Here is a 23,103-nt window from a genome sequence, read left to right on the forward strand (position 1 = left end):
AGCCCTGCCTGAGCTGCAAGGAACTCCTCTCTGTAGTTCCTTCCTCCACCAGACTTGGGTGGAAATGAGCAATATCACCAACAGTGAGTGAGAGAACAAGACACACCTATATAGCTAAACCAGAGCAATCACACCTGTTAGTGATAATCACGTGCACTAAACTAAAGAAACCAGAGTGCAATGACCCTACCGGCCACCGGGGGCAAAACTAGAACTGCAATCACAGTGCAATGACCCTAATGGCCACCGGGGGCAAAAAATACCTTAAAGCCAAAGGCTTGAAGGAAAAAAAAAAGGTTACTAGTGCATTTATCTGTCATAATCCAACCTGGATCATGACAGTACCCTCCCTCAATGAGGGGCCTCTGGACCCTCAAGACCGCTCCTCATCAGGAAACCACCTACAGCTGGGACGCCCAGATCCAGAGTTCACACCTACAACTACCTGCACTTCAGGTTTATGACAAACGAGCACCGCTGGTATTAGCAATGTATGTTCTGGATTCACCACACATCTCCGAAGCCCCGACCTGGGGAACGAGTTGTGTATGTGCATGTTTGGGAGTAACTCGAGCTGGTAAGACTCCGGGCCCTGGATAGCCGACACCAGATATGGCCCGATCACCTGAGAATTCCAGACCCCCGCAACACTTCCACTGGATATTTTTGGTGGCCACCCATACATGCTTGCTCACACACAGGTCCGGACCTGAATGTTTATTGCCACACATTCGTTTGTCAAAATTCGGTGAACTCATTCTGGAACTTACAACAGAGGCGTCCCCCTGTGTCACCACACTCACACCCCCCATAATTCCGCTGCAGGTGCTGCTGAAACACATCATGCAGCTCCTCACTAATCTCAGTGAGGGCCAGCAGAAAAAAATCTGTTTCTCTGTCCTACTGGCCTGATCTTGCATTCTCAAATCAGGCAAATTCAGTCTTCAATTCATACAGACTTTCCCATTACTGAGATGGTAGCTGGTTCTCTATAGAACTTATAGCAGAATGTCTGTGTCGGCCTCTAGCTTCTCCCCTTTCTATAGAATCTTATGTGCACCCAAATGTCATCTCCTTAGTAATATAAACATCTGGTTTACTGAATACTGACCTACATAGGAGGAGAAAGAAGCAGGTTTTTCTGATAAGATATATTGCAAAGATGCTTATTTTCATATGTAGTAATGATTTAGGCCTTAAATATTAAAATGACGTTTACCCCGTCAAGCCTTTGGGGAACAAGTTGTCCAGTTATTGAAATCTGTTTTGGATTGAGTGAGATTTCCGATCTATCATTATAATGGAAAAAAAATCTCCAAAGTTTCCTTGCTGACTCTGAAGGCAGTGTCGCGGTACTCTATGTAACATCTGATTGGCGCTTGTTGAGCTGGCGCTAGTCGTGTAGTTTCTGTATGACCATCATATTGTTTTTGGCATGCTCATTTAATTGGACATGTCATACTGTATGATAAGAGTGATACCTCTGTGATGTATGAGAAGAATGTAGGCAGCATGTGGATTGTTCTTGTTACACCTATTCAATCTGCCAACTGAACACTTTGTCACGAGTGACTGATTGCACTCATGCGAATAGTGCCTGAACTCAGCGGCTTTGCACCTCCGCATGGAAACTGCAGGAGCCCAGCCATGTTCAGTGTCATTGTGTGCTGTAATCATTGGCTCCTGTCTGCAGCCAGCTAGCTCATGTCTGCAGTACCACGTGGCATCTGCTCCCAGGAGCCAGTGTTGAGAGCCCACATTGACAAACTTGGCTCCTTTAGTATCACTGCAGAGGTGCAGAGCTGCTAATTGAGTTCATAAATGATTTGCTTGAGCGCTGTCAATTAATATATGCTCAGTATGCAAAAGAGGAGGGGTAATGGTGCACTGAGCCCCTGGCCACACCAAGAGTGCACTGGAGCCCCCTCACTTGCATACAAAATATATATATTTTTTTCAGGCAACTAAATCACTAATATCTAACACACAGGTATAATTGATATAGGGGCTAGGACCCCTAAATACTTGTATAAGTAGTTGAATTAGCATTTTAGGGGCTACAGAGTCCCCTCGAGTGGCTGCTCTCTAAGGCCTCATTCAGACATCCGTTTTTCATAGATGTGTTCTACCTCTTTTATTCACGGATAGTACACGTACCCATTATAATCTATAGTGCTGGTAACACGTCTGTGTTCTTTATGCACTATGTGTCAACAAAAACAAAATCAGAGACATGGTTGGTTTTCATCGGATCATGGATGCCATCCATTTTTAACATTGTAAGGGGTAGTAAAAGCTTTGTATTTTTTGTGGCACTGCTAAGCAACACCATATTGAAAGATTCAAAGAGTCATGCTGAACAGGGTTACCATTTGTACTGGGATTGCTGCTGACAACAGAGAATAGTGCTGAATGTGTTTTTCTTTGCACGGTCTTTTTTTTGGCATATAAGAAAATCACAGATGGTAAAATAACATACACACTGACTGATAAATAATCTGATCCAACATAGATGCAAAACTTTCCCCTCTCAGTTCTCTAATATGTGAAAAAAGCAAAAAAAAACTAATGTCTTAATGATCCCAAAACACGGACAACCGAGTCAATGCAAGTATTGGTCTTCTATAGGATAAAAATTAGAATATGGATTGAGATTGGCTGCTGGATTCCTGTGGAAGTTTGGCGTAGTTCTTGTTGGGCTTGAGTGCAAGAGATTTTCTACAGTATTATGTTTATCCATATAGTAAAAAGTCTCAGGATGGTGGAATGGAGTATACCTTTCAATAGTAAAAAGTCTCAGGATGGTGGAATGGAGTATACCTTTCAATAGTAAAAAGTCTCAGGATGGTGGAATGGAGTATACCTTTCAATAGTAAAAAGTCTCAGGATGGTGAGATGGAGTATACCTTTCAATAGTAAAAAGTCTCAGGATGGTGGAATGGAGTATACCTTTCAATAGTAAAAAGTCTCAGGATGGTGGAATGGAGTATACCTTTCAATAGTAAAAAGTCTCAGGATGGTGAGATGGAGTATACCTTTCAATAGTAAAAAGTCTCAGGATGGTGAGATGGAGTATACCTTTCAAATGTAAGAAGCTGTTTGATTTGTGGGCCAAAAAAGATTTTCTGTTTATTCCTGGTGAGATTGTAATTTGTATTATTAACATTTTTGACGGTAACATATGGATTCAACCCCATGGATACAGCAGCAGGGATCAATATCTTGGTAAACAACTACACCTGTAGGCTTGCCCTATAAAATGGGGCTTGAAAGACAAAGACATTTTAGAATATTCAATTTCACTAAAATAAATGAATTTTAGCGAGTTGGCATTGCTAGGTAAGGGGGTATTCAAGGGATGCCTAAAATCAAAAGTAAGAGAAGCAAATGCCTGCAAAAGTTTATAATGCAGGAAACCTTAATTTACACTTTTTTGGTACTTGCTGGTTTCACTGTTTTTGATCTCAGCAGACATGCAGTGGGCAAACTTCCTCATTCTAGTTCTGTTTGAATGTCAAAGTATCCCGAGGTATCAGAGCATAATCCTTAAAAAGTTAGATCTTTATTCTATATACATAAAAATACAGCTATTATGAGGCTTAGAAAGGCCAGATATAGTTGAAACTTTTCCTTGTCTTCCTAGATGTAGTCAAAACGTTGTCTTGTCTTCCTATAAGTGATTTTTTTTTTTTTTTAATTATGGGATAAAGATCTAACTTTTTAAGGATTTTCCTGTGGTGCCTCAGGATTCTTGGCCCTCCCGTGCAAGCACAGAATTTATCAATGGTGGATGGGACTTGGACACTGGATTAAAGCATTCTAGTTCCATTTGTTACACTTCACTTTCCAGACTACTTTGCTGTGTCATTCTGTGCGTTACCTTGGATGAAACTTATAGACGGACTTACTTATCTATCATCGGGAGTGCAGACAGCAGCACTCACAGTTTTTATAATAGACAGAAATTAAATATGTTTTTCTAAAATTCCTAGTATCTACAAGTGCTTCTCACTAAATTAGAATATCATCAAAAAGTTAGTTTATTTCAGTTCTTCAATACAAACATACGTATCTTTTTCTACCACAGCACTCAGTGAACAGCCAGCTTCAATAGCCTTTTGTGGCTTACCCTCCTTGTGGAGTGTGTCAATGACTGCCTTCTGGACATCTATCAAGTCAGCAGTCTTCCCCATGATTGTGGAGCCTACTGAAACAGACTAAGGGACCTTTTTAAACACTTAGGAAGCCTTTGCAGGTGTTTTTTGCTAATTATTCTAATTTACTGAGATAATGACTATTGGGTTTTCATTGGCTGTAAGCCATAATCATCAACACTAACAGAAATAAACACTTGAAATAGATCACTCTGTGTGTAATGACTCTATATAATATGAGTTTCACTTTTTATATTGAAGAACGGAAATAAATTAACTTTTTGATGATATTCTAATGTTGTGAAAAGCACTTGCAAGTTCATAGGGGAAAAAAAGCATGCATGTTAATTGGATTTAACAGACCGTTACATTAAACGCAGCAGATTTTTAGTCCGGATTTTCATGATCACACTCAAGAAAATTTAAGCAACAGATCTGAAATCTGCAGCAAGTCAATTTATACTCTGGATGCATCGTTTTCAGAAAGAAATGCAGCAAAAAAGGCCACCAAAAAATGTCTCCCCAATGCAGACACAGAATCTGAACATATCTGACAAATGAGGATGGTCAGTACACCACAATACATTTACTTTAAATGTTATAAATCATTTCTATAAATATTACAATTGATATTTAAAAGCAAAATTTGCCATGTGCTCCAAAATATTCATGATGTAATATTTTAGCACTTTCACAAGGAAAAAGAATTGTTCTGAAACTAGTTCCCAATAAACAGAGGCTTCTCCCATTAGTTGTATGCAAACGTCTGATGAGTAAAAGTAAATATGCCGCATAAGGCTATCACATGTTTTCAAGAAATCGTTGGGAGGATCTAAGAAAAATGCCACCATCACTCCAACAAGGAGAAGGCAGACAGCAGCTACTCCTCGATAAGAGAATGAAAATTTCTTTTTCTGTTTTTCCTTTTTAGCGGGTGCTTCCTGTGGCAAACACAGCTTATCCACATCTCCTAGTTTTATGTTATCCCACATATGAGTATCAAAATTTTTCATGTAAGACAAGACAGTCACATCAGAAGCTGAAGGTAAAGGAACCTTAAGATAGTCAATCTTTTCTCTAAATTCTTCTATCTGCTGGAGGAATAAAAGTGGATCACAAATATCCTTAAAATTTTTGGCAATGACACAAGCTCTTTTCTGCTCATTAATAATGGTGTTGAACTTATTGATTTCAGGGTCATAAGCCTGCAGGACCTCAAGCCTCATGGTCTCAAAGTCCGAGAGGATTTCGTTTTTCTTCTGTTCTAGTAATTCCTGCAACTTTTTAAAATAATCCTTTACCCTGTCTGAGTCTGTGGTCAGCAAATGAAGAGTATTCCTCTTGTTAGTCTCTAGGGTTTCCAGACGAGCAGTCACATCTTTACATTGAATTTCCTCAAAACTCTGAAAAAAAAAGTCAAACGAACTTTTTTCCTGCTTATAGGCCTCATCGATGGAGGAGAAGACATGGTCTTTGTGATTGCCAGTAGTGGCACAAAACCCACAGATCAGCTTCAGGTCTGTAGAGCAGAAGATGTTGAGAGGTTGTCCAGTGTGGACCTTACACACCAGGGTCTTTGGAGATGCCTTCATCTTATTGTACTTCTCCACTATTCCTTTCAATAAGTAATTCACTTGAGGACTATTCACATCCATTGTGGAGATTTCTTTTCGGCACGTTGGACATTTGAATGTTGGTCTCCATATTTGCCTGGAACTTCCCTCAAGCACACCTTCTAGGCATTTTTTACAGAAGCTATGTGCACAAGGTAAAACCCGAGGATCGTCATAAAGGCTGCAGCAGATAGGGCATGTCAGCTCTTCTTCCAGTACCTCCATCTCATCCTAAAGAAAACACGTAAAAAAGTCAGCAATGAAAACATCTGCGGTCTTCTAATAACAAACACAAATCCTAAGAGTCATTTTGGGAACGTCTCATCATACCTGTTTCTCGTAACTCCTAAAGCTTTTTTAACCCTTTATAACCATTTATAAATCTTCCCAGTCTGCCATCGCATTTGCCCTAGGCTATCTAAATGTGAAAGAGCGGGGGACCTCACTACTTATGGAGTACAAATAATGACTTGTGTGCCCTCCTCCAACTATGCTAAGAGATAGCAACTGGTGATCACAACAGAAAGACCGGTACCATTGTGACACCCTTGAGCAACGTTCATCTCTAATTGCTTTTACATATCAGAAGTATGCATCTGGAATATCACCCAATGAATTTATTCAACATATCAAGAGGCCCTCATTAACCCAGAGTATAGAAAAAGAGTTGGTGGGCCGGTATTTAACAACCATGCATTTTTTCACTCTTCAAGAAAACAAGGTCTCCTACTATGCTTTCTACATAGGAAAGCTAGTAAAAAAAGTATACTGCATAGTAAGCGTTAAAAAAATAGGAGCCTATGGGCAATATATACCACTGTATCCCTATACACAATGATGCATTGGGGAATCTACCAAAAGTATACCTGCAAGATGACTCTTTACAGTTAGAGGAGTCAAGCTGTGGAATATCCTACCACACGAGATAGCAGCGGCAGACATTATCAGCAATTGAAAAAGGGTTGGATACTTTCCTCCATCAAATAGCATTAATAATCTAGTGATAGGCAATGTATACTTGATTCAGAAAGGATGAACTTGTGCCATTTTCAACCTACAGTACACAACTATGTGACTAAAGACTCAATCTAGATTTTCTAGTAAGAGAAAAATAGTTTGCGTTTTATCAGAGTTTGGCAAAAGTTTCATGAGTTTTTCTCAGATGAGAGAGAAAAAAAAGTTTTTCACGTTTTTCCTATCTAGCAGGCCATGAAAAACAAACAGCACTCGGCTGGCATCCGAATACTGTTCAATTAGACTTGCATTACCGATTCTCTGGGTGCCCTGAAAGGCACCTGATACTCAGCAGGTTATCGCTGTCTGTTACAGCAAGGACTTGCCTCTAACAACTGTGGAGTGAAGCAATGCCCATAATTGTTAGCCTATTAAATGCCGCTGTCAAACTTTGTGTGGTGTAGTATATAGAGGATGTGTCCCGTAGTATATTGAGGATGTATCCTGTGTGGTGTAGTATACAGAGGATGTATCCTGTGTGGTGTAGTATACAGAGGATGTATCCTGTGTGATGTAGTATACAGAGGATGTATCCTGTGTGGTGTAGTATATAGAGGATGTGTCCCGTAGTATATTGAGGATGTATCCTGTGTGGTGTAGTATACAGAGGATGTATCCTGTGTGGTGTAGAATATAGAGGGTGTGTGGTGTAGTACATGGAGGATGTGTCCTGTGTGGTGTAGTATATAAAGGTTGAGTGGTGTAGTACATGGAGGATGTGTCCTGTGTGGTGTAGTATATAGAGGATGTGTCCTGTGTTGTGTAGTACATTGAGGATGTATCCTGTGCGGTGTAGTATATAGAGGATGTGTCCTGTGTGGTGTAGTACATAGAGGATGTATCCTGTGCGGTGTAGTATGCAGAAGATGTATCCTGTGTGGTTTAGTACATAGAGGATGTGTCCTGTGTGGTGTAGTACATAGAGGATGTATCCCGTGTGGTGTAGTATATAGAGGATGTATTCTGTGTGGTGTAGTATACAGAGGATGTATCCTGTGTGGTGTAGTATATACAGGATGTGTCCCGTGTGGTGTAGTATACAGAGGATGTATCCTGTGTGGTGTAGTATGCAGAGGATGTATCCTGTGTGGTGTAGTATATAGAGGATGTATCCTGTGTGGTGTAGTATACAGAGGATGTATCCTGTGTGGTGTAGTATATAGAGGATCTGTCCCATGTGGTGTAGTATACAGAGGATGTATCCTGTGTGGTGTAGTATACAGAGGATGTATCCTGTGTGGTGTAGTATGCAGAGGATGTATCCTGTGTGGTGTAGTATATAGAGGATGTGTCCCGTGTGGTGTAGTATATAGAGGATGTGTCCTGTGTGGTGTAGTATACAGAGGTTGTATCCTGTGTGGTGTAGTATATAGAGGATGTGTCCTGTAGTATATAGAGGTTGTATCCTGTGTGATGTAGTATATAGAGGATGTGTCCCGTGTGGTGTAGTATATAGAGGATGTGTCCCGTGTGGTGTAGTATATAGAGGGTGTGTCTTGTGTGGTTTAGTATATAGAGGATGTGTCCTGTGTGGTGTAGTATACAGAGGATGTATCCTGTGTGGTTTAGTATATAGAGGATGTGTCCCATGTGGTGCAGTAAATAGAGGATCTGTCCTGTGTGGTGTAGTACATAGAGGATGTGTCCCGTGCGGTGTAGTATATAGAGGATGTGTCAGGTGTGGTGTAGTATATAGAGGATGTATCCCGTGTGGTGTAGTATATAGAGGATGTGTCCAGTGTGGTGTAGTTTATAGAGAATGTGTCCTGTGTGGTGTAGTACATAGAGAATGTATCCCGTGTGTTGTAGTATACAGAGGATGTATCCTGTGTGGTGTAGTATATAGAGAATGTGTCCCGTGTGGTGTAGTATACAGAGGATGTATACTGTGTGGTGTAGTATACAGAGGATGTGTTCTGTGTGGTGTAGTACATAGAGGATGTATCCCGTGTGGTGTAGTATATAGAGGATGTGTCCCGTGTGGTGTAGTATATAGAGGATGTGTCCCGTGTGGTGTAGTATATAGAGGATGTGTCCCGTGTGGTTTAGTATATAGAGGATGTGTCCTGTGTGGTGTAGTATATAGAGGATGTGTCCTGTAGTATATAGAGGATGTATCCTGTGTGATGTAGTATATAGAGGATGTGTCAGGTGTGCTGTAGTATATAGAGGATGTGTCCCGTGCGGTGTAGTATATAGAGGATGTGTCAGGTGTGGTGTAGAATATAGAGGATGTATCCCGTGTGGTGTAGTATACAGAGGATGTATACTGTGTGGTGTAGTATATAGAGGATGTGTCCCGTGCGGTGTAGTATATAGAGGATGTGTCAGGTGTGGTGTAGTACATAGAGGATGTATCCCGTGTGGTGTAGTATACAGAGGATGTATACTGTGTGGTGTAGTATATAGAGGATGTGTCCCGTGTGGTGTAGTATACAGAGGATGTGTCCCGTGTGGTGTAGTATACAGAGGATGTATACTGTGTGGTGTAGTATACAGAGGATGTGTTCTGTGTGGTGTAGTACATAGAGGATGTATCCTGTGTGGTGTAGTATATAGAGGATGTGTCCCGTGTGGTGTAGTATATAGAGGATGTGTCCCGTGTGGTTTAGTATATAGAGGATGTGTCCCGTGTGGTGTAGTATATAGAGGATGTGTCCCGTGTGGTTTAGTATATAGAGGATGTGTCCTGTGTGGTGTAATATATAGAGGATGTGTCCTGTAGTATATAGAGGATGTATCCTGTGTGATGTAGTATATAGAGGATGTGTCCTGTGTGGTGTAGTATATAGAGGATGTGTCCCGTGTGGTGTAGTATATAGAGGATGTATCCTGTGTGGTGCAGTACAGAGGATCTGTCCTGTGTGGTGCAGTACATAGAGGATCTGTCCTGTGTGGTGTAGTATATAGAGGATGTGTCAGGTGTGGTGTAGTATATAGAGGATGTATCCCGTGTGGTGTAGTATATAGAGGATGTGTCCAGTGTGGTGTAGTTTATAGAGAATGTGTCCTGTGTGGTGTAGTACATAGAGAATGTATCCCGTGTTGTGTAGTATACAGAGGATGTATCCTGTGTGGTGTAGTATACAGAGGATGTGTCCCGTGTGGTGTAGTACAAAGAGGATGTGTCCCATGTGGTGTAGTATACAGAGGATGTATACTGTGTGGTGTAGTATATAGAGGATGTGTCCCGTGTGGTGTAGTATATAGAGGATGTGTCCCGTGTGGTGTAGTATACAGAGGATGTATACTGTGTGGTGTAGTATACAGAGGATGTGTTCTGTGTGTAGTACATAGAGGATGTATCCCGTGTGGTGTAGTATATAGAGGGTGTGTCCTGTGTGGTTTAGTATATAGAGGATGTGTCCTGTGTGGTTTAGTATATAGAGGATGTGTCCTGTGTGGTGTAGTATACAGAGGTTGTATCCTGTGTGGTGTAGTATATAGAGGATGTGTCCCGTGTGGTGTAGTATATAGAGGATGTGTCCTGTGTGGTGTAGTATATAGAGGGTGTGTCTTGTGTGGTTTAGTATATAGAGGATGTGTCCTGTGTGGTGTAGTATACAGAGGATGCATCCTGTGTGGTGTAGTATATAGAGGATGTGTCCCGTGTGGTGTAGTATATAGAGGGTGTGTCTTGTGTGGTTTAGTATATAGAGGATGTGTCCTGTGTGGTGTAGTACAGAGGATCTGTCCTGTGTGGTGCAGTACATAGAGGATCTGTCCTGTGTGGTGTAGTACATAGAGGATGTGTCCCGTGCGGTGTAGTATATAGAGGATGTGTCAGGTGTGGTGTAGTATATAGAGGATGTGTCAGGTGTGGTGTAGTATATAGAGGATATATCCCGTGTGGTGTAGTATATAGAGGATGTGTCCAGTGTGGTGTAGTTTATAGAAAATGTGTCCTGTGTGGTGTAGTACATAGAGAATGTATCCCGTGTGGTGTAGTATACAGAGGATGTGTCCTGTGTGGTGTAGTATACAGAGGATGTGTCCCGTGTGGTGTAGTACATAGAGGATGTGTCCCATGTGGTGTAGTATACAGAGGATGTATACTGTGTGGTGTAGTATATAGAGGATGTGTCCCGTGTGGTGTAGTATATAGAGGATGTGTCCCGTGTGGTGTAGTATACAGAGGATGTATACTGTGTGGTGTAGTATACAGAGGATGTGTTCTGTGTGGTGTAGTACATAGAGGATGTATCCCGTGTGGTGTAGTATATAGAGGATGTGTCCCATGTGGTGTAGTATATAGAGGATGTGTCCCGTGTGGTGTAGTATACAGAGGATGTGTCCTGTAGTATATAGAGGATGTATCCTGTGTGATGTAGTATATAGAGGATGTGTCCCGTGTGGTGTAGTATATAGAGGATGTGTCCTGTGTGGTGTAGTATATAGAGGGTGTGTCTTGTGTGGTTTAGTATATAGAGGATGTGTCCTGTGTGGTGTAGTATACAGAGGATGTATCCTGTGTGGTGTAGAATATAGAGGGTGTGTGGTGTAGTACATGGAGGATGTGTCCTGTGTGGTGTAGTATATAAAGGTTGAGTGGTGTAGTACATGGAGGATGTGTCCTGTGTGGTGTAGTATATAGAGGATGTGTCCTGTGTTGTGTAGTACATTGAGGATGTATCCTGTGCGGTGTAGTATATAGAGGATGTGTCCTGTGTGGTGTAGTACATAGAGGATGTATCCTGTGCGGTGTAGTATGCAGAAGATGTATCCTGTGTGGTTTAGTACATAGAGGATGTGTCCTGTGTGGTGTAGTACATAGAGGATGTATCCCGTGTGGTGTAGTATATAGAGGATGTATTCTGTGTGGTGTAGTATACAGAGGATGTATCCTGTGTGGTGTAGTATATACAGGATGTGTCCCGTGTGGTGTAGTATACAGAGGATGTATCCTGTGTGGTGTAGTATGCAGAGGATGTATCCTGTGTGGTGTAGTATATAGAGGATGTATCCTGTGTGGTGTAGTATACAGAGGATGTATCCTGTGTGGTGTAGTATATAGAGGATCTGTCCCATGTGGTGTAGTATACAGAGGATGTATCCTGTGTGGTGTAGTATACAGAGGATGTATCCTGTGTGGTGTAGTATGCAGAGGATGTATCCTGTGTGATGTAGTATATAGAGGATGTGTCCCGTGTGGTGTAGTATATAGAGGATGTGTCCTGTGTGGTGTAGTATACAGAGGTTGTATCCTGTGTGGTGTAGTATATAGAGGATGTGTCCTGTAGTATATAGAGGTTGTATCCTGTGTGATGTAGTATATAGAGGATGTGTCCCGTGTGGTGTAGTATATAGAGGATGTGTCCCGTGTGGTGTAGTATATAGAGGGTGTGTCTTGTGTGGTTTAGTATATAGAGGATGTGTCCTGTGTGGTGTAGTATACAGAGGATGTATCCTGTGTGGTTTAGTATATAGAGGATGTGTCCCATGTGGTGCAGTAAATAGAGGATCTGTCCTGTGTGGTGTAGTACATAGAGGATGTGTCCCGTGCGGTGTAGTATATAGAGGATGTGTCAGGTGTGGTGTAGTATATAGAGGATGTATCCCGTGTGGTGTAGTATATAGAGGATGTGTCCAGTGTGGTGTAGTTTATAGAGAATGTGTCCTGTGTGGTGTAGTACATAGAGAATGTATCCCGTGTGTTGTAGTATACAGAGGATGTATCCTGTGTGGTGTAGTATATAGAGAATGTGTCCCGTGTGGTGTAGTATACAGAGGATGTATACTGTGTGGTGTAGTATACAGAGGATGTGTTCTGTGTGGTGTAGTACATAGAGGATGTATCCCGTGTGGTGTAGTATATAGAGGATGTGTCCCGTGTGGTGTAGTATATAGAGGATGTGTCCCGTGTGGTGTAGTATATAGAGGATGTGTCCCGTGTGGTTTAGTATATAGAGGATGTGTCCTGTGTGGTGTAGTATATAGAGGATGTGTCCTGTAGTATATAGAGGATGTATCCTGTGTGATGTAGTATATAGAGGATGTGTCAGGTGTGCTGTAGTATATAGAGGATGTGTCCCGTGCGGTGTAGTATATAGAGGATGTGTCAGGTGTGGTGTAGAATATAGAGGATGTATCCCGTGTGGTGTAGTATACAGAGGATGTATACTGTGTGGTGTAGTATATAGAGGATGTGTCCCGTGCGGTGTAGTATATAGAGGATGTGTCAGGTGTGGTGTAGTACATAGAGGATGTATCCCGTGTGGTGTAGTATACAGAGGATGTATACTGTGTGGTGTAGTATATAGAGGATGTGTCCCGTGTGGTGTAGTATACAGAGGATGTGTCCCGTGTGGTGTAGTATACAGAGGATGTATACTGTGTGGTGTAGTATACAGAGGATGTGTTCTGTGTGGTGTAGTACATAGAGGATGTATCCTGTGTGGTGTAGTATATAGAGGATGTGTCCCGTGTGGTGTAGTATATAGAGGATGTGTCCCGTGTGGTTTAGTATATAGAGGATGTGTCCCGTGTGGTGTAGTATATAGAGGATGTGTCCCGTGTGGTTTAGTATATAGAGGATGTGTCCTGTGTGGTGTAATATATAGAGGATGTGTCCTGTAGTATATAGAGGATGTATCCTGTGTGATGTAGTATATAGAGGATGTGTCCTGTGTGGTGTAGTATATAGAGGATGTGTCCCGTGTGGTGTAGTATATAGAGGATGTATCCTGTGTGGTGCAGTACAGAGGATCTGTCCTGTGTGGTGCAGTACATAGAGGATCTGTCCTGTGTGGTGTAGTATATAGAGGATGTGTCAGGTGTGGTGTAGTATATAGAGGATGTATCCCGTGTGGTGTAGTATATAGAGGATGTGTCCAGTGTGGTGTAGTTTATAGAGAATGTGTCCTGTGTGGTGTAGTACATAGAGAATGTATCCCGTGTTGTGTAGTATACAGAGGATGTATCCTGTGTGGTGTAGTATACAGAGGATGTGTCCCGTGTGGTGTAGTACAAAGAGGATGTGTCCCATGTGGTGTAGTATACAGAGGATGTATACTGTGTGGTGTAGTATATAGAGGATGTGTCCCGTGTGGTGTAGTATATAGAGGATGTGTCCCGTGTGGTGTAGTATACAGAGGATGTATACTGTGTGGTGTAGTATACAGAGGATGTGTTCTGTGTGTAGTACATAGAGGATGTATCCCGTGTGGTGTAGTATATAGAGGGTGTGTCCTGTGTGGTTTAGTATATAGAGGATGTGTCCTGTGTGGTTTAGTATATAGAGGATGTGTCCTGTGTGGTGTAGTATACAGAGGTTGTATCCTGTGTGGTGTAGTATATAGAGGATGTGTCCCGTGTGGTGTAGTATATAGAGGATGTGTCCTGTGTGGTGTAGTATATAGAGGGTGTGTCTTGTGTGGTTTAGTATATAGAGGATGTGTCCTGTGTGGTGTAGTATACAGAGGATGCATCCTGTGTGGTGTAGTATATAGAGGATGTGTCCCGTGTGGTGTAGTATATAGAGGGTGTGTCTTGTGTGGTTTAGTATATAGAGGATGTGTCCTGTGTGGTGTAGTACAGAGGATCTGTCCTGTGTGGTGCAGTACATAGAGGATCTGTCCTGTGTGGTGTAGTACATAGAGGATGTGTCCCGTGCGGTGTAGTATATAGAGGATGTGTCAGGTGTGGTGTAGTATATAGAGGATGTGTCAGGTGTGGTGTAGTATATAGAGGATATATCCCGTGTGGTGTAGTATATAGAGGATGTGTCCAGTGTGGTGTAGTTTATAGAAAATGTGTCCTGTGTGGTGTAGTACATAGAGAATGTATCCCGTGTGGTGTAGTATATAGAGGATGTATCCTGTGTGGTGCAGTACAGAGGATCTGTCCTGTGTGGTGCAGTACATAGAGGATCTGTCCTGTGTGGTGTAGTATATAGAGGATGTGTCAGGTGTGGTGTAGTATATAGAGGATGTATCCCGTGTGGTGTAGTATATAGAGGATGTGTCCAGTGTGGTGTAGTTTATAGAGAATGTGTCCTGTGTGGTGTAGTACATAGAGAATGTATCCCGTGTTGTGTAGTATACAGAGGATGTATCCTGTGTGGTGTAGTATACAGAGGATGTGTCCCGTGTGGTGTAGTACAAAGAGGATGTGTCCCATGTGGTGTAGTATACAGAGGATGTATACTGTGTGGTGTAGTATATAGAGGATGTGTCCCGTGTGGTGTAGTATATAGAGGATGTGTCCCGTGTGGTGTAGTATACAGAGGATGTATACTGTGTGGTGTAGTATACAGAGGATGTGTTCTGTGTGTAGTACATAGAGGATGTATCCCGTGTGGTGTAGTATATAGAGGGTGTGTCCTGTGTGGTTTAGTATATAGAGGATGTGTCCTGTGTGGTTTAGTATATAGAGGATGTGTCCTGTGTGGTGTAGTATACAGAGGTTGTATCCTGTGTGGTGTAGTATATAGAGGATGTGTCCCGTGTGGTGTAGTATATAGAGGATGTGTCCTGTGTGGTGTAGTATATAGAGGGTGTGTCTTGTGTGGTTTAGTATATAGAGGATGTGTCCTGTGTGGTGTAGTATACAGAGGATGCATCCTGTGTGGTGTAGTATATAGAGGATGTGTCCCGTGTGGTGTAGTATATAGAGGGTGTGTCTTGTGTGGTTTAGTATATAGAGGATGTGTCCTGTGTGGTGTAGTACAGAGGATCTGTCCTGTGTGGTGCAGTACATAGAGGATCTGTCCTGTGTGGTGTAGTACATAGAGGATGTGTCCCGTGCGGTGTAGTATATAGAGGATGTGTCAGGTGTGGTGTAGTATATAGAGGATGTGTCAGGTGTGGTGTAGTATATAGAGGATATATCCCGTGTGGTGTAGTATATAGAGGATGTGTCCAGTGTGGTGTAGTTTATAGAAAATGTGTCCTGTGTGGTGTAGTACATAGAGAATGTATCCCGTGTGGTGTAGTATACAGAGGATGTGTCCTGTGTGGTGTAGTATACAGAGGATGTGTCCCGTGTGGTGTAGTACATAGAGGATGTGTCCCATGTGGTGTAGTATACAGAGGATGTATACTGTGTGGTGTAGTATATAGAGGATGTGTCCCGTGTGGTGTAGTATATAGAGGATGTGTCCCGTGTGGTGTAGTATACAGAGGATGTATACTGTGTGGTGTAGTATACAGAGGATGTGTTCTGTGTGGTGTAGTACATAGAGGATGTATCCCGTGTGGTGTAGTATATAGAGGATGTGTCCCATGTGGTGTAGTATATAGAGGATGTGTCCCGTGTGGTTTAGTATATAGAGGATGTGTCCTGTGTGGTGTAGTATACAGAGGATGTGTCCTGTAGTATATAGAGGATGTATCCTGTGTGATGTAGTATATAGAGGATGTGTCCCGTGTGGTGTAGTATATAGAGGATGTGTCCTGTGTGGTGTAGTATATAGAGGGTGTGTCTTGTGTGGTTTAGTATATAGAGGATGTGTCCTGTGTGGTGTAGTATACAGAGGATGTATCCTGTGTGGTGTAGTATATAGAGGATGTGTCCCATGTGGTGTAGTATATAGAGGGTGTGTCTTGTGTGGTTTAGTATATAGAGGATGTGTCCTGTGTGGTGTAGTATACAGAGGATGTATCCTGTGTGGTGAAGTATATAGAGGATGTGTCCTGTAGTATATAGAGGATGTATCCCGTGTGATGTAGTATACAGAGGATGTGTCCCGTGTGGTGTAGTATATAGAGGATGTGTCCCGTGTGGTGTAGTATATAGAGGATGTGTCCCGTGTGGTGTAGTATATAGAGGATGTGTCCCGTGTGGTGTAGTATATAGAGGATGTGTCCCGTGTGGTGTAGTATATAGAGGATGTGTCCCGTGTGGTGTAGTAGACAGAGGATGTATCCTGTGTGGTGTAGTATATAGAGGATGTGTCCCGTGTGGTTTAGTATACAGAGGATGTATCCCGTGTGGTTTAGTATACAGAGGATTTATCCTGTGTGGTGTAGTATACAGAGGATGTATACTGTGTGGTGTAGTATATAGAGGATGTGTCCCATGTGGTGTAGTATATAGAGGATGTGTCCTGTGTGGTGTAGTATACAGAGGATGTATCCTGTGTGGTGTAGTATATAGAGGATGTATCCTGTGTGGTGTAGTATATAGAGGATGTATCCTGTGTGGTGTAGTATTTAGAGGATGTGTCCTGTGTGGTTTAGTATATAGAGGATGTGTCCTGTGTGGTGTAGTATACAGAGGATGTGTCCCGTGTGGTGTAGTATATAGAGGATGTGTCCCGTGTGGTTTAGTATACAGAGGATGCATCCTATGTGGTGTAGTATACAGAGGATGTATACTGTGTGGTGTAGTATATAGAGGATGTGTCCCATGTGGTGTAGTATATAGAGGGTGTGTCCTGTGTGGTTTAGTATATAGAGGATGTGTCCTGTGTGGTGTAGTATATAGAGGATGTGTCCCGTGTGGTGTAGTATATAGAGGATGTGTCCTGTGTGGTTTAGTATATAGAGGATGTGTCCTGTGTGGTGTAGTACATAGAGGATGTGTCCTGTGTGGTGTAGTATACAGAGGATGTGTCCCGTGTGGTGTAGTATACAGAGGATGTATACTGTGTGGTGTAGTATATAGAGGATGTGTCCCATGTGGTGTAGTATATAGAGGGTGTGTCCTGTGTGGTTTAGTATATAGAGGATGTGTCCTGTGTGGTGTAGTATACAGAGGATGTGTCCTGTGTGGTGTAGTATACAGAGGATGTGTCCCGTGTGGTGTAGTATACAGAGGATGAGTGATCCCAACTTACTTTGAGCTAGTTTTGTGTATTTGCATTGCTGAGTGGATGCTAAGAATGTCCAATTTTTTTAAATCAGGAAAGGTAAAATTCCCATTTCACTGGTAATTCTACGTTTTCTTTAGTAAAGTCTGTATTATGGAATGTTTATTTTTTCTCTATTAAATAATACTAATTTTTTGTGATTGGAAGGTCTTTTTTTTAAAGGAGTACTGCCATATTTCTCATTAATGACATATTCACCGGGTATGCCATAATAGTAGATGTGGGTCTCACAAAAGGGACTTTTATCTGTTTTGCTGTTAGTGGAGAGATGGCCAAAATCTTGTCTACCCCACCATTTACAGTAGCATATGATGCGGCCCTGTCTTCAAATTAGATGCAGATTCCACTTGTGGGACATAAAGCGGGCAAAATAAGTATTTGATACACTGACGATTTTGCAAGTTTTCCCACCTACAAAGAATGGAGAGGTCTGTAATTTTTATCGTAGGTACACTTCAACTGTGAGGAACAGAATCTTAAAAAAAAAAAAAATAATAATTTTATAAATAATTACATTACAGTTTATTGCATGAAATACGTATTTGATCACCTACCAACCAGCAAGAATTCTGGCTCTCACAGACTTGCTAGTTTTTAGTTAAGAAGCTCTACTACTCTGCACTTACCTGTATTAATTGCATCTGTTTGAACTTATTACCTGTATAAAAGACAACTGTCCACACACTCAATCAATCACACTTCAACCTCTCCACCATGGCCAAGACCAAAGAGCTGTCTAAGGAAACCAGGAACAAAATTGTAGAACTGCATAAGGCTGGAATGGGCAACAGGACAACTGTCAAGCAGCTTGGTGAGAAGGCAACAACTGTTGGCACAATTATTAGAAAATGTAAGAAACACAAGATGACTGTCAATCTTATTCAGAATGGGGCTCCTTGCAAGATCTCGCCTCGTGGGGTAGGGATGATTCTGAAAAAGATCAAGAATCAGCCTAGAACTGCATGGGAGGACCTGGTCAATTACCTGAAGAGAGCTGGGACCACCGTCTCAAACATGACTGTTAGTAACACAAAATCCTGCAGGGCTCGCAAGGTCCCCCTGCTCACGCCATCACATGTCCAAGCCCATTTGAAGTTCACCAATTACCATCTGGATGATCCAGAGTAGGCATGGGAGAAGGTCATGTGATCAGATGAGACCAAAACAGAACTTTTTGGTATCAACTCAACTTGTTGTGTTTGGAGGAAGTAGAAGGATGAGTACAACCCCAAGGACACTGTCCCAACTGTGAAGCATGGTGGGAGAAACATCATATTTTGGGGGTGTTTTTCTGCAAAGGGGACAGCACGACTGCACCGTATTGAAGGGAGGATGGATGGGGTCATGTATCTAGAGATTTTGGCAAACAACCTCCTTCCCTCAGTAACATTGAAGATGGGTCATAGCTGGGTCTTCCAGCATGGCAATGACCCGAACGAAACACACAGCCACTGCAACTAAGGAGTGTCTTCTTAAGAAGCATTTCAAGGTCCTGGAGTGACCTAGCCAGTCTCCAGACCTGAACTCAATAGGAAATCTTTGGAGGGAGCTGAAACGCAATGTTACCCAATGACAGCCACGAAACCTGAAAGATCTGGAGAAGATCTGTATGGAGGAGTGGGCCAAAATCCCTGCTGAAGTGTGTGCAAACTTGGTAAAGAACTACAGGAAACGTCTGACCTCTGTAATTCAGATATGCAGGTTAGAAGATGAAGGGTGGCACTCCATGGACACTGATTGGTTAAAAAAAACTTATTTGTTAGTTGCATAAAAAAGACCTTAGGAGGGGGAGCACGGTGACCGTGCACACTGCAGCTGTTTTGTGTACACACTACGCTTCAACGGGTCAGGTGTCTTTTTTATGCAACTAATAAAGAAGTTTTTTTCACCGATCAGTGTCCACCCTTCATCCTCTATCCTGCATATCTGAATGAGCTCATCTGCCGGGGTGTCACATGCACCTGTGAGTTTTCGGTGAAACAAGCAATCTTTCCACAAACTGAATCCTATGCTCGCATAGAGGTATGTGAGTTTGTTCAGAGCTGGTTTTCCTTCACCTTTCAGAGCATACTGACCTGTGTAATTGCAAAGGTTTATGAACCAAATACTAAGTTTTGTTTTTCTATCGTATTAAATACTTTTTTCATGCAATAAAATCCAAATTAATTATGTAAAAATCATACAACGTGATTTTCTGGATTTTCTTTTTAGATTCTGTTCCTCACAGTTGAAGAGTACCTACAATAACAATTACAGACCTCTCCATTCTTTGTAGGTGGGAAAACTTGCAAAATCGACAGTGTATCAAATACTTATTTTCCCTACTGTAGAAAATGTACCTTTAAAGTATTTATTGTTGCGTTATGCCACTTTATCACAGACAATAAACGACATCTAAGTGTTTCTCTTTTGCCTGGCTGTTCCTTTATTTTATTTATTCATTGAGTTAAATTAGCTACGGTATTTATTGGTAATAAACACTGCTGGATATTATAGAACAATATTACCCCATTTTGCAACAGATGGCCTTGTTTTATTTCTATATACCGTATTTTTCGTTTTATAAGACGCTCCAGATTATAAGACGCACCACAAATTTTGAGGAGAAAAATAAGAAAAAAATATTTTTTTAAAAATATGTTGGTGCTTCTTATAATCCTTGCATCTTATTGCTTACCGGGGTTGGTGGTTGCAGTGTAGCGGGGTCCCAGGCTAGCTGCTGGAGGAGGCAGGCGTGGAGTGATGCTGCAGGCCTCATTCAGGGATGAGGGGGCTCTGAGCATCGCTGCTGCAGGGGTCTTGTGCTGCTGCCGGGTTTCGGTTGCTGGCCGGTGCTGCGGGTGTCTCCGGAGCCCAGCAGTGCTGCGTGTGTGCCCGGGGCTCTGCCAACACTGTGCGACAGGCCAGAGCCCCAGCATTTCCACGGTTCCCTGTCTGTGTGCGGTGGTTCCGGTAAAATTGGCCGCCAGCGCTTGCGCAGATGGGATCTCGGGACCCAGCTCTCGAGAGATGAGCTCTCAGAGCTAAAATCTCATCTCTCGAGAGCTAGGTCCTGAGATCTCATCTGCACAAGCGCTGGCGGCCATTTTTTACCAGAATCACCGCACACACACAGGGAACCGAGGAAATGCCGGGGCTCTGGCCTGTTGCACAATGTCGGCAGAGTCCCGGGCACCGCTGGGCACACTCGCAGCACTGCAGACACCAGCAGCACTGGCCAGCAGCCGCCGGACACCCCCTGATCACGGCCTATGGTAAGGCATGTCCGCTTTGTAAGACGTACCCCCATTTTCCCCCCAAATTTTGGGGAAAAAAAGTGCGTCTTACAAAGCGAAAAATACAGTAAGTGAATGGCGGGCCCCAAGAATAATTTTTCTCTGTCAGGGTCCGACGCTGCGTGTAGCTCCTTGGCCATGAAGCTCGTGGCGCACAATTTTTGCCCTGCTGTTAAAGGGAATTTGTCACCCTTTTTTCGAATATGAGCTGCCGGCACCGACATCAGGGGCTTATCTACAGCATTCTGTAATCATCGTATGAAGATGGGAAGCGCCGGACCGCAACACCCATCGGACCAAGATCGGACTGCCCCCCCCGGTGAGTATAATCTAATTCATTTTTCTTATCTTTCAGGTTACATCGGGGGCTTATCTATAGCATTACAGAATGCTGTAGATAAGTCCCTGATGGCGGTGGCCACATCTCATATTCGAAAAATAGGGGTGACAGATTCCCTTTAATGCCAGAGGAGGATCGGGCTGTGCAGTTACTGAATCAGCAGAGCGTGCTCTCTAAGATTACGTGGTCTCCACTTCTTGGTTGGTTTCCAGTGGTTCCTAAACACTTCCATTTCTCAATACTATCACTCAGAATTGTCATGAACGGACTTGTTACCCCAGTGACGTTCTATTGCAGGACGGCGCTGGTGTCGGTGAGCTCTTTACAACGTCCCATTCTCACAAATATTAGTAAAGTCATGCGTCATGGCGAGGGGCTGGATGTTATACACCCGTGGTAATGGGATTGAGTGAAAAACCCCGAATTCAGTGATGAAGAGGTGCGTCCTAATACTAATAGGGTATGTCAGAACCTCTTTAACGCTAGTTCAGATACACCAGAACCGGTTTCAATAGATGGTCTCCCAGACCCCAGTGCTCAGAAATTCTCTGAAGATTTCCCCCTAGAGAATTACTAACACCAGTGGCAGCACCCTCAGTCCCACCAGCCCACACCTTGGCCATAGTGTTACTGCCAACCACATGTCTGCTCACAAAATCATGAAATAAAACAATTCGATGAAGCTTAGAATGATTAGCTAGCTTCCTCACCCTCGGCTCTCCTTGTAGAACTCCCAGGCTGCAGCTCAGCTACATTCTGTGCACCCAGCACCAGGCTGTGCTTGGGCTGCTGTTCTTCTCCTACAATGTGTCCTCTTCCTGCTCTGTGTGGAAGGCGGGAACAGGCGTTTTTTACTCCTCCTGCTCCCATGCTCTGCCTCTAGTGCTCAGAAGCTGCTGTGTCTGTGCCAGCTGCTCCCTCCTCTCTATGAAGAAGTTCCTTCAGAGGCTCCTCCATGGATTCTGACACTTCCTCTTCTTGAACCTGAGAAGAAAGACCCGCCTTTATATCAGTGAAGCTTTCCCCATCCTTGCAGGATCCAGAATGCTCCCACGCGGAGATCCAAACATTTTACAACACCAGCTCTTGCTCTATCTCCTGTGGGACCAAGAAAGGAGGAAGAGGGTGGCGGGTATAAGCCCCATGTGTCCACCTTCAGGGGCAGAAGGGCCTGTCTGGTCGTGGGCCGCCTTGTCTGCTACGTTGCTTATAAAATTGGTGTTCTCAAGACACCCATACTGCTAAGAGTTGTGATGGAGCACCAAGTCGCTGACTCCGTCACTTACCCCAGCAGCCACGGGAATCATTAGAAATATTGGTCTTGTAGTAAATCTTCCTTTCCTCCATCCAGGGTAATATTAGTAATACATCCCATCTGGGGACGGGGACATCATGGGCCTGTGTGATTTCAAATGCCAGGCGGTCCGTACCTGTCCACCTTTTAACAAAGGTTCTTACACTAGTTGGGTCCGCTCAGTCTTTGTCCCCACAAACTGGAATAGCAACGTTTTGGACACATTGCCGATAGCGGTCATTGAGTCCTGTGTATTGTGTAAAAGATGACAGAATTAGCAGTACACCACTTTTGCCCTCTCCTCAGGCTTCTCCACTGTCACTGTCCGTCACAGACATAGAATTATTCTTCTAGATTTCAAGAGCTTTCATGCAGCAACATCAAAACATCACTGCAGTCTTGGACACCCCAACAGTGTGAACCGTGGGAGTTTGTTAATAGTTTAAGCTCATATCAATTTCTAGGTTTTCACCTAGAATCAGAAATGTAGTATAGTTCTCCTGATTAGCTATGTCTCTTTCCTCGTGTGCATGCATGGCAGGACCTTAGGTTACAGTCACAGGTATAATGACAGCTAGTTGCTAGTGGTCATAACCACGGATA

The 23,103-nt window shown here is 42.9% G+C and overlaps 1 protein-coding gene across 1 annotated transcript; it reads right to left on the bottom strand.

Annotated features, from left to right (window-relative positions):
- Positions 1-1,037: 1,037 nt before the first annotated feature.
- TRIM13 (tripartite motif containing 13) lies at positions 1,038-22,175 on the bottom strand. Its single transcript, XM_073583325.1, has 2 exons — positions 21,917-22,175; positions 1,038-5,998 (listed from the first exon to the last, which is right to left on the bottom strand). Exon 2 carries the CDS (start codon positions 5,990-5,992, stop codon positions 4,775-4,777), a length of 1,218 nt encoding a protein of 405 aa, XP_073439426.1. The 5' UTR covers positions 5,993-5,998; positions 21,917-22,175; the 3' UTR covers positions 1,038-4,774.
- Between the last annotated feature and the right edge of the window lie 928 nt (positions 22,176-23,103).

The sequence above is a fragment of the Dendrobates tinctorius genome, unplaced genomic scaffold, assembly GCF_039654945.1.
Source record: "Dendrobates tinctorius isolate UK_male_01 unplaced genomic scaffold, ASM3965494v1 ptg000075l, whole genome shotgun sequence".
NCBI classification, from domain to species: domain Eukaryota; kingdom Metazoa; phylum Chordata; class Amphibia; order Anura; family Dendrobatidae; genus Dendrobates; species Dendrobates tinctorius.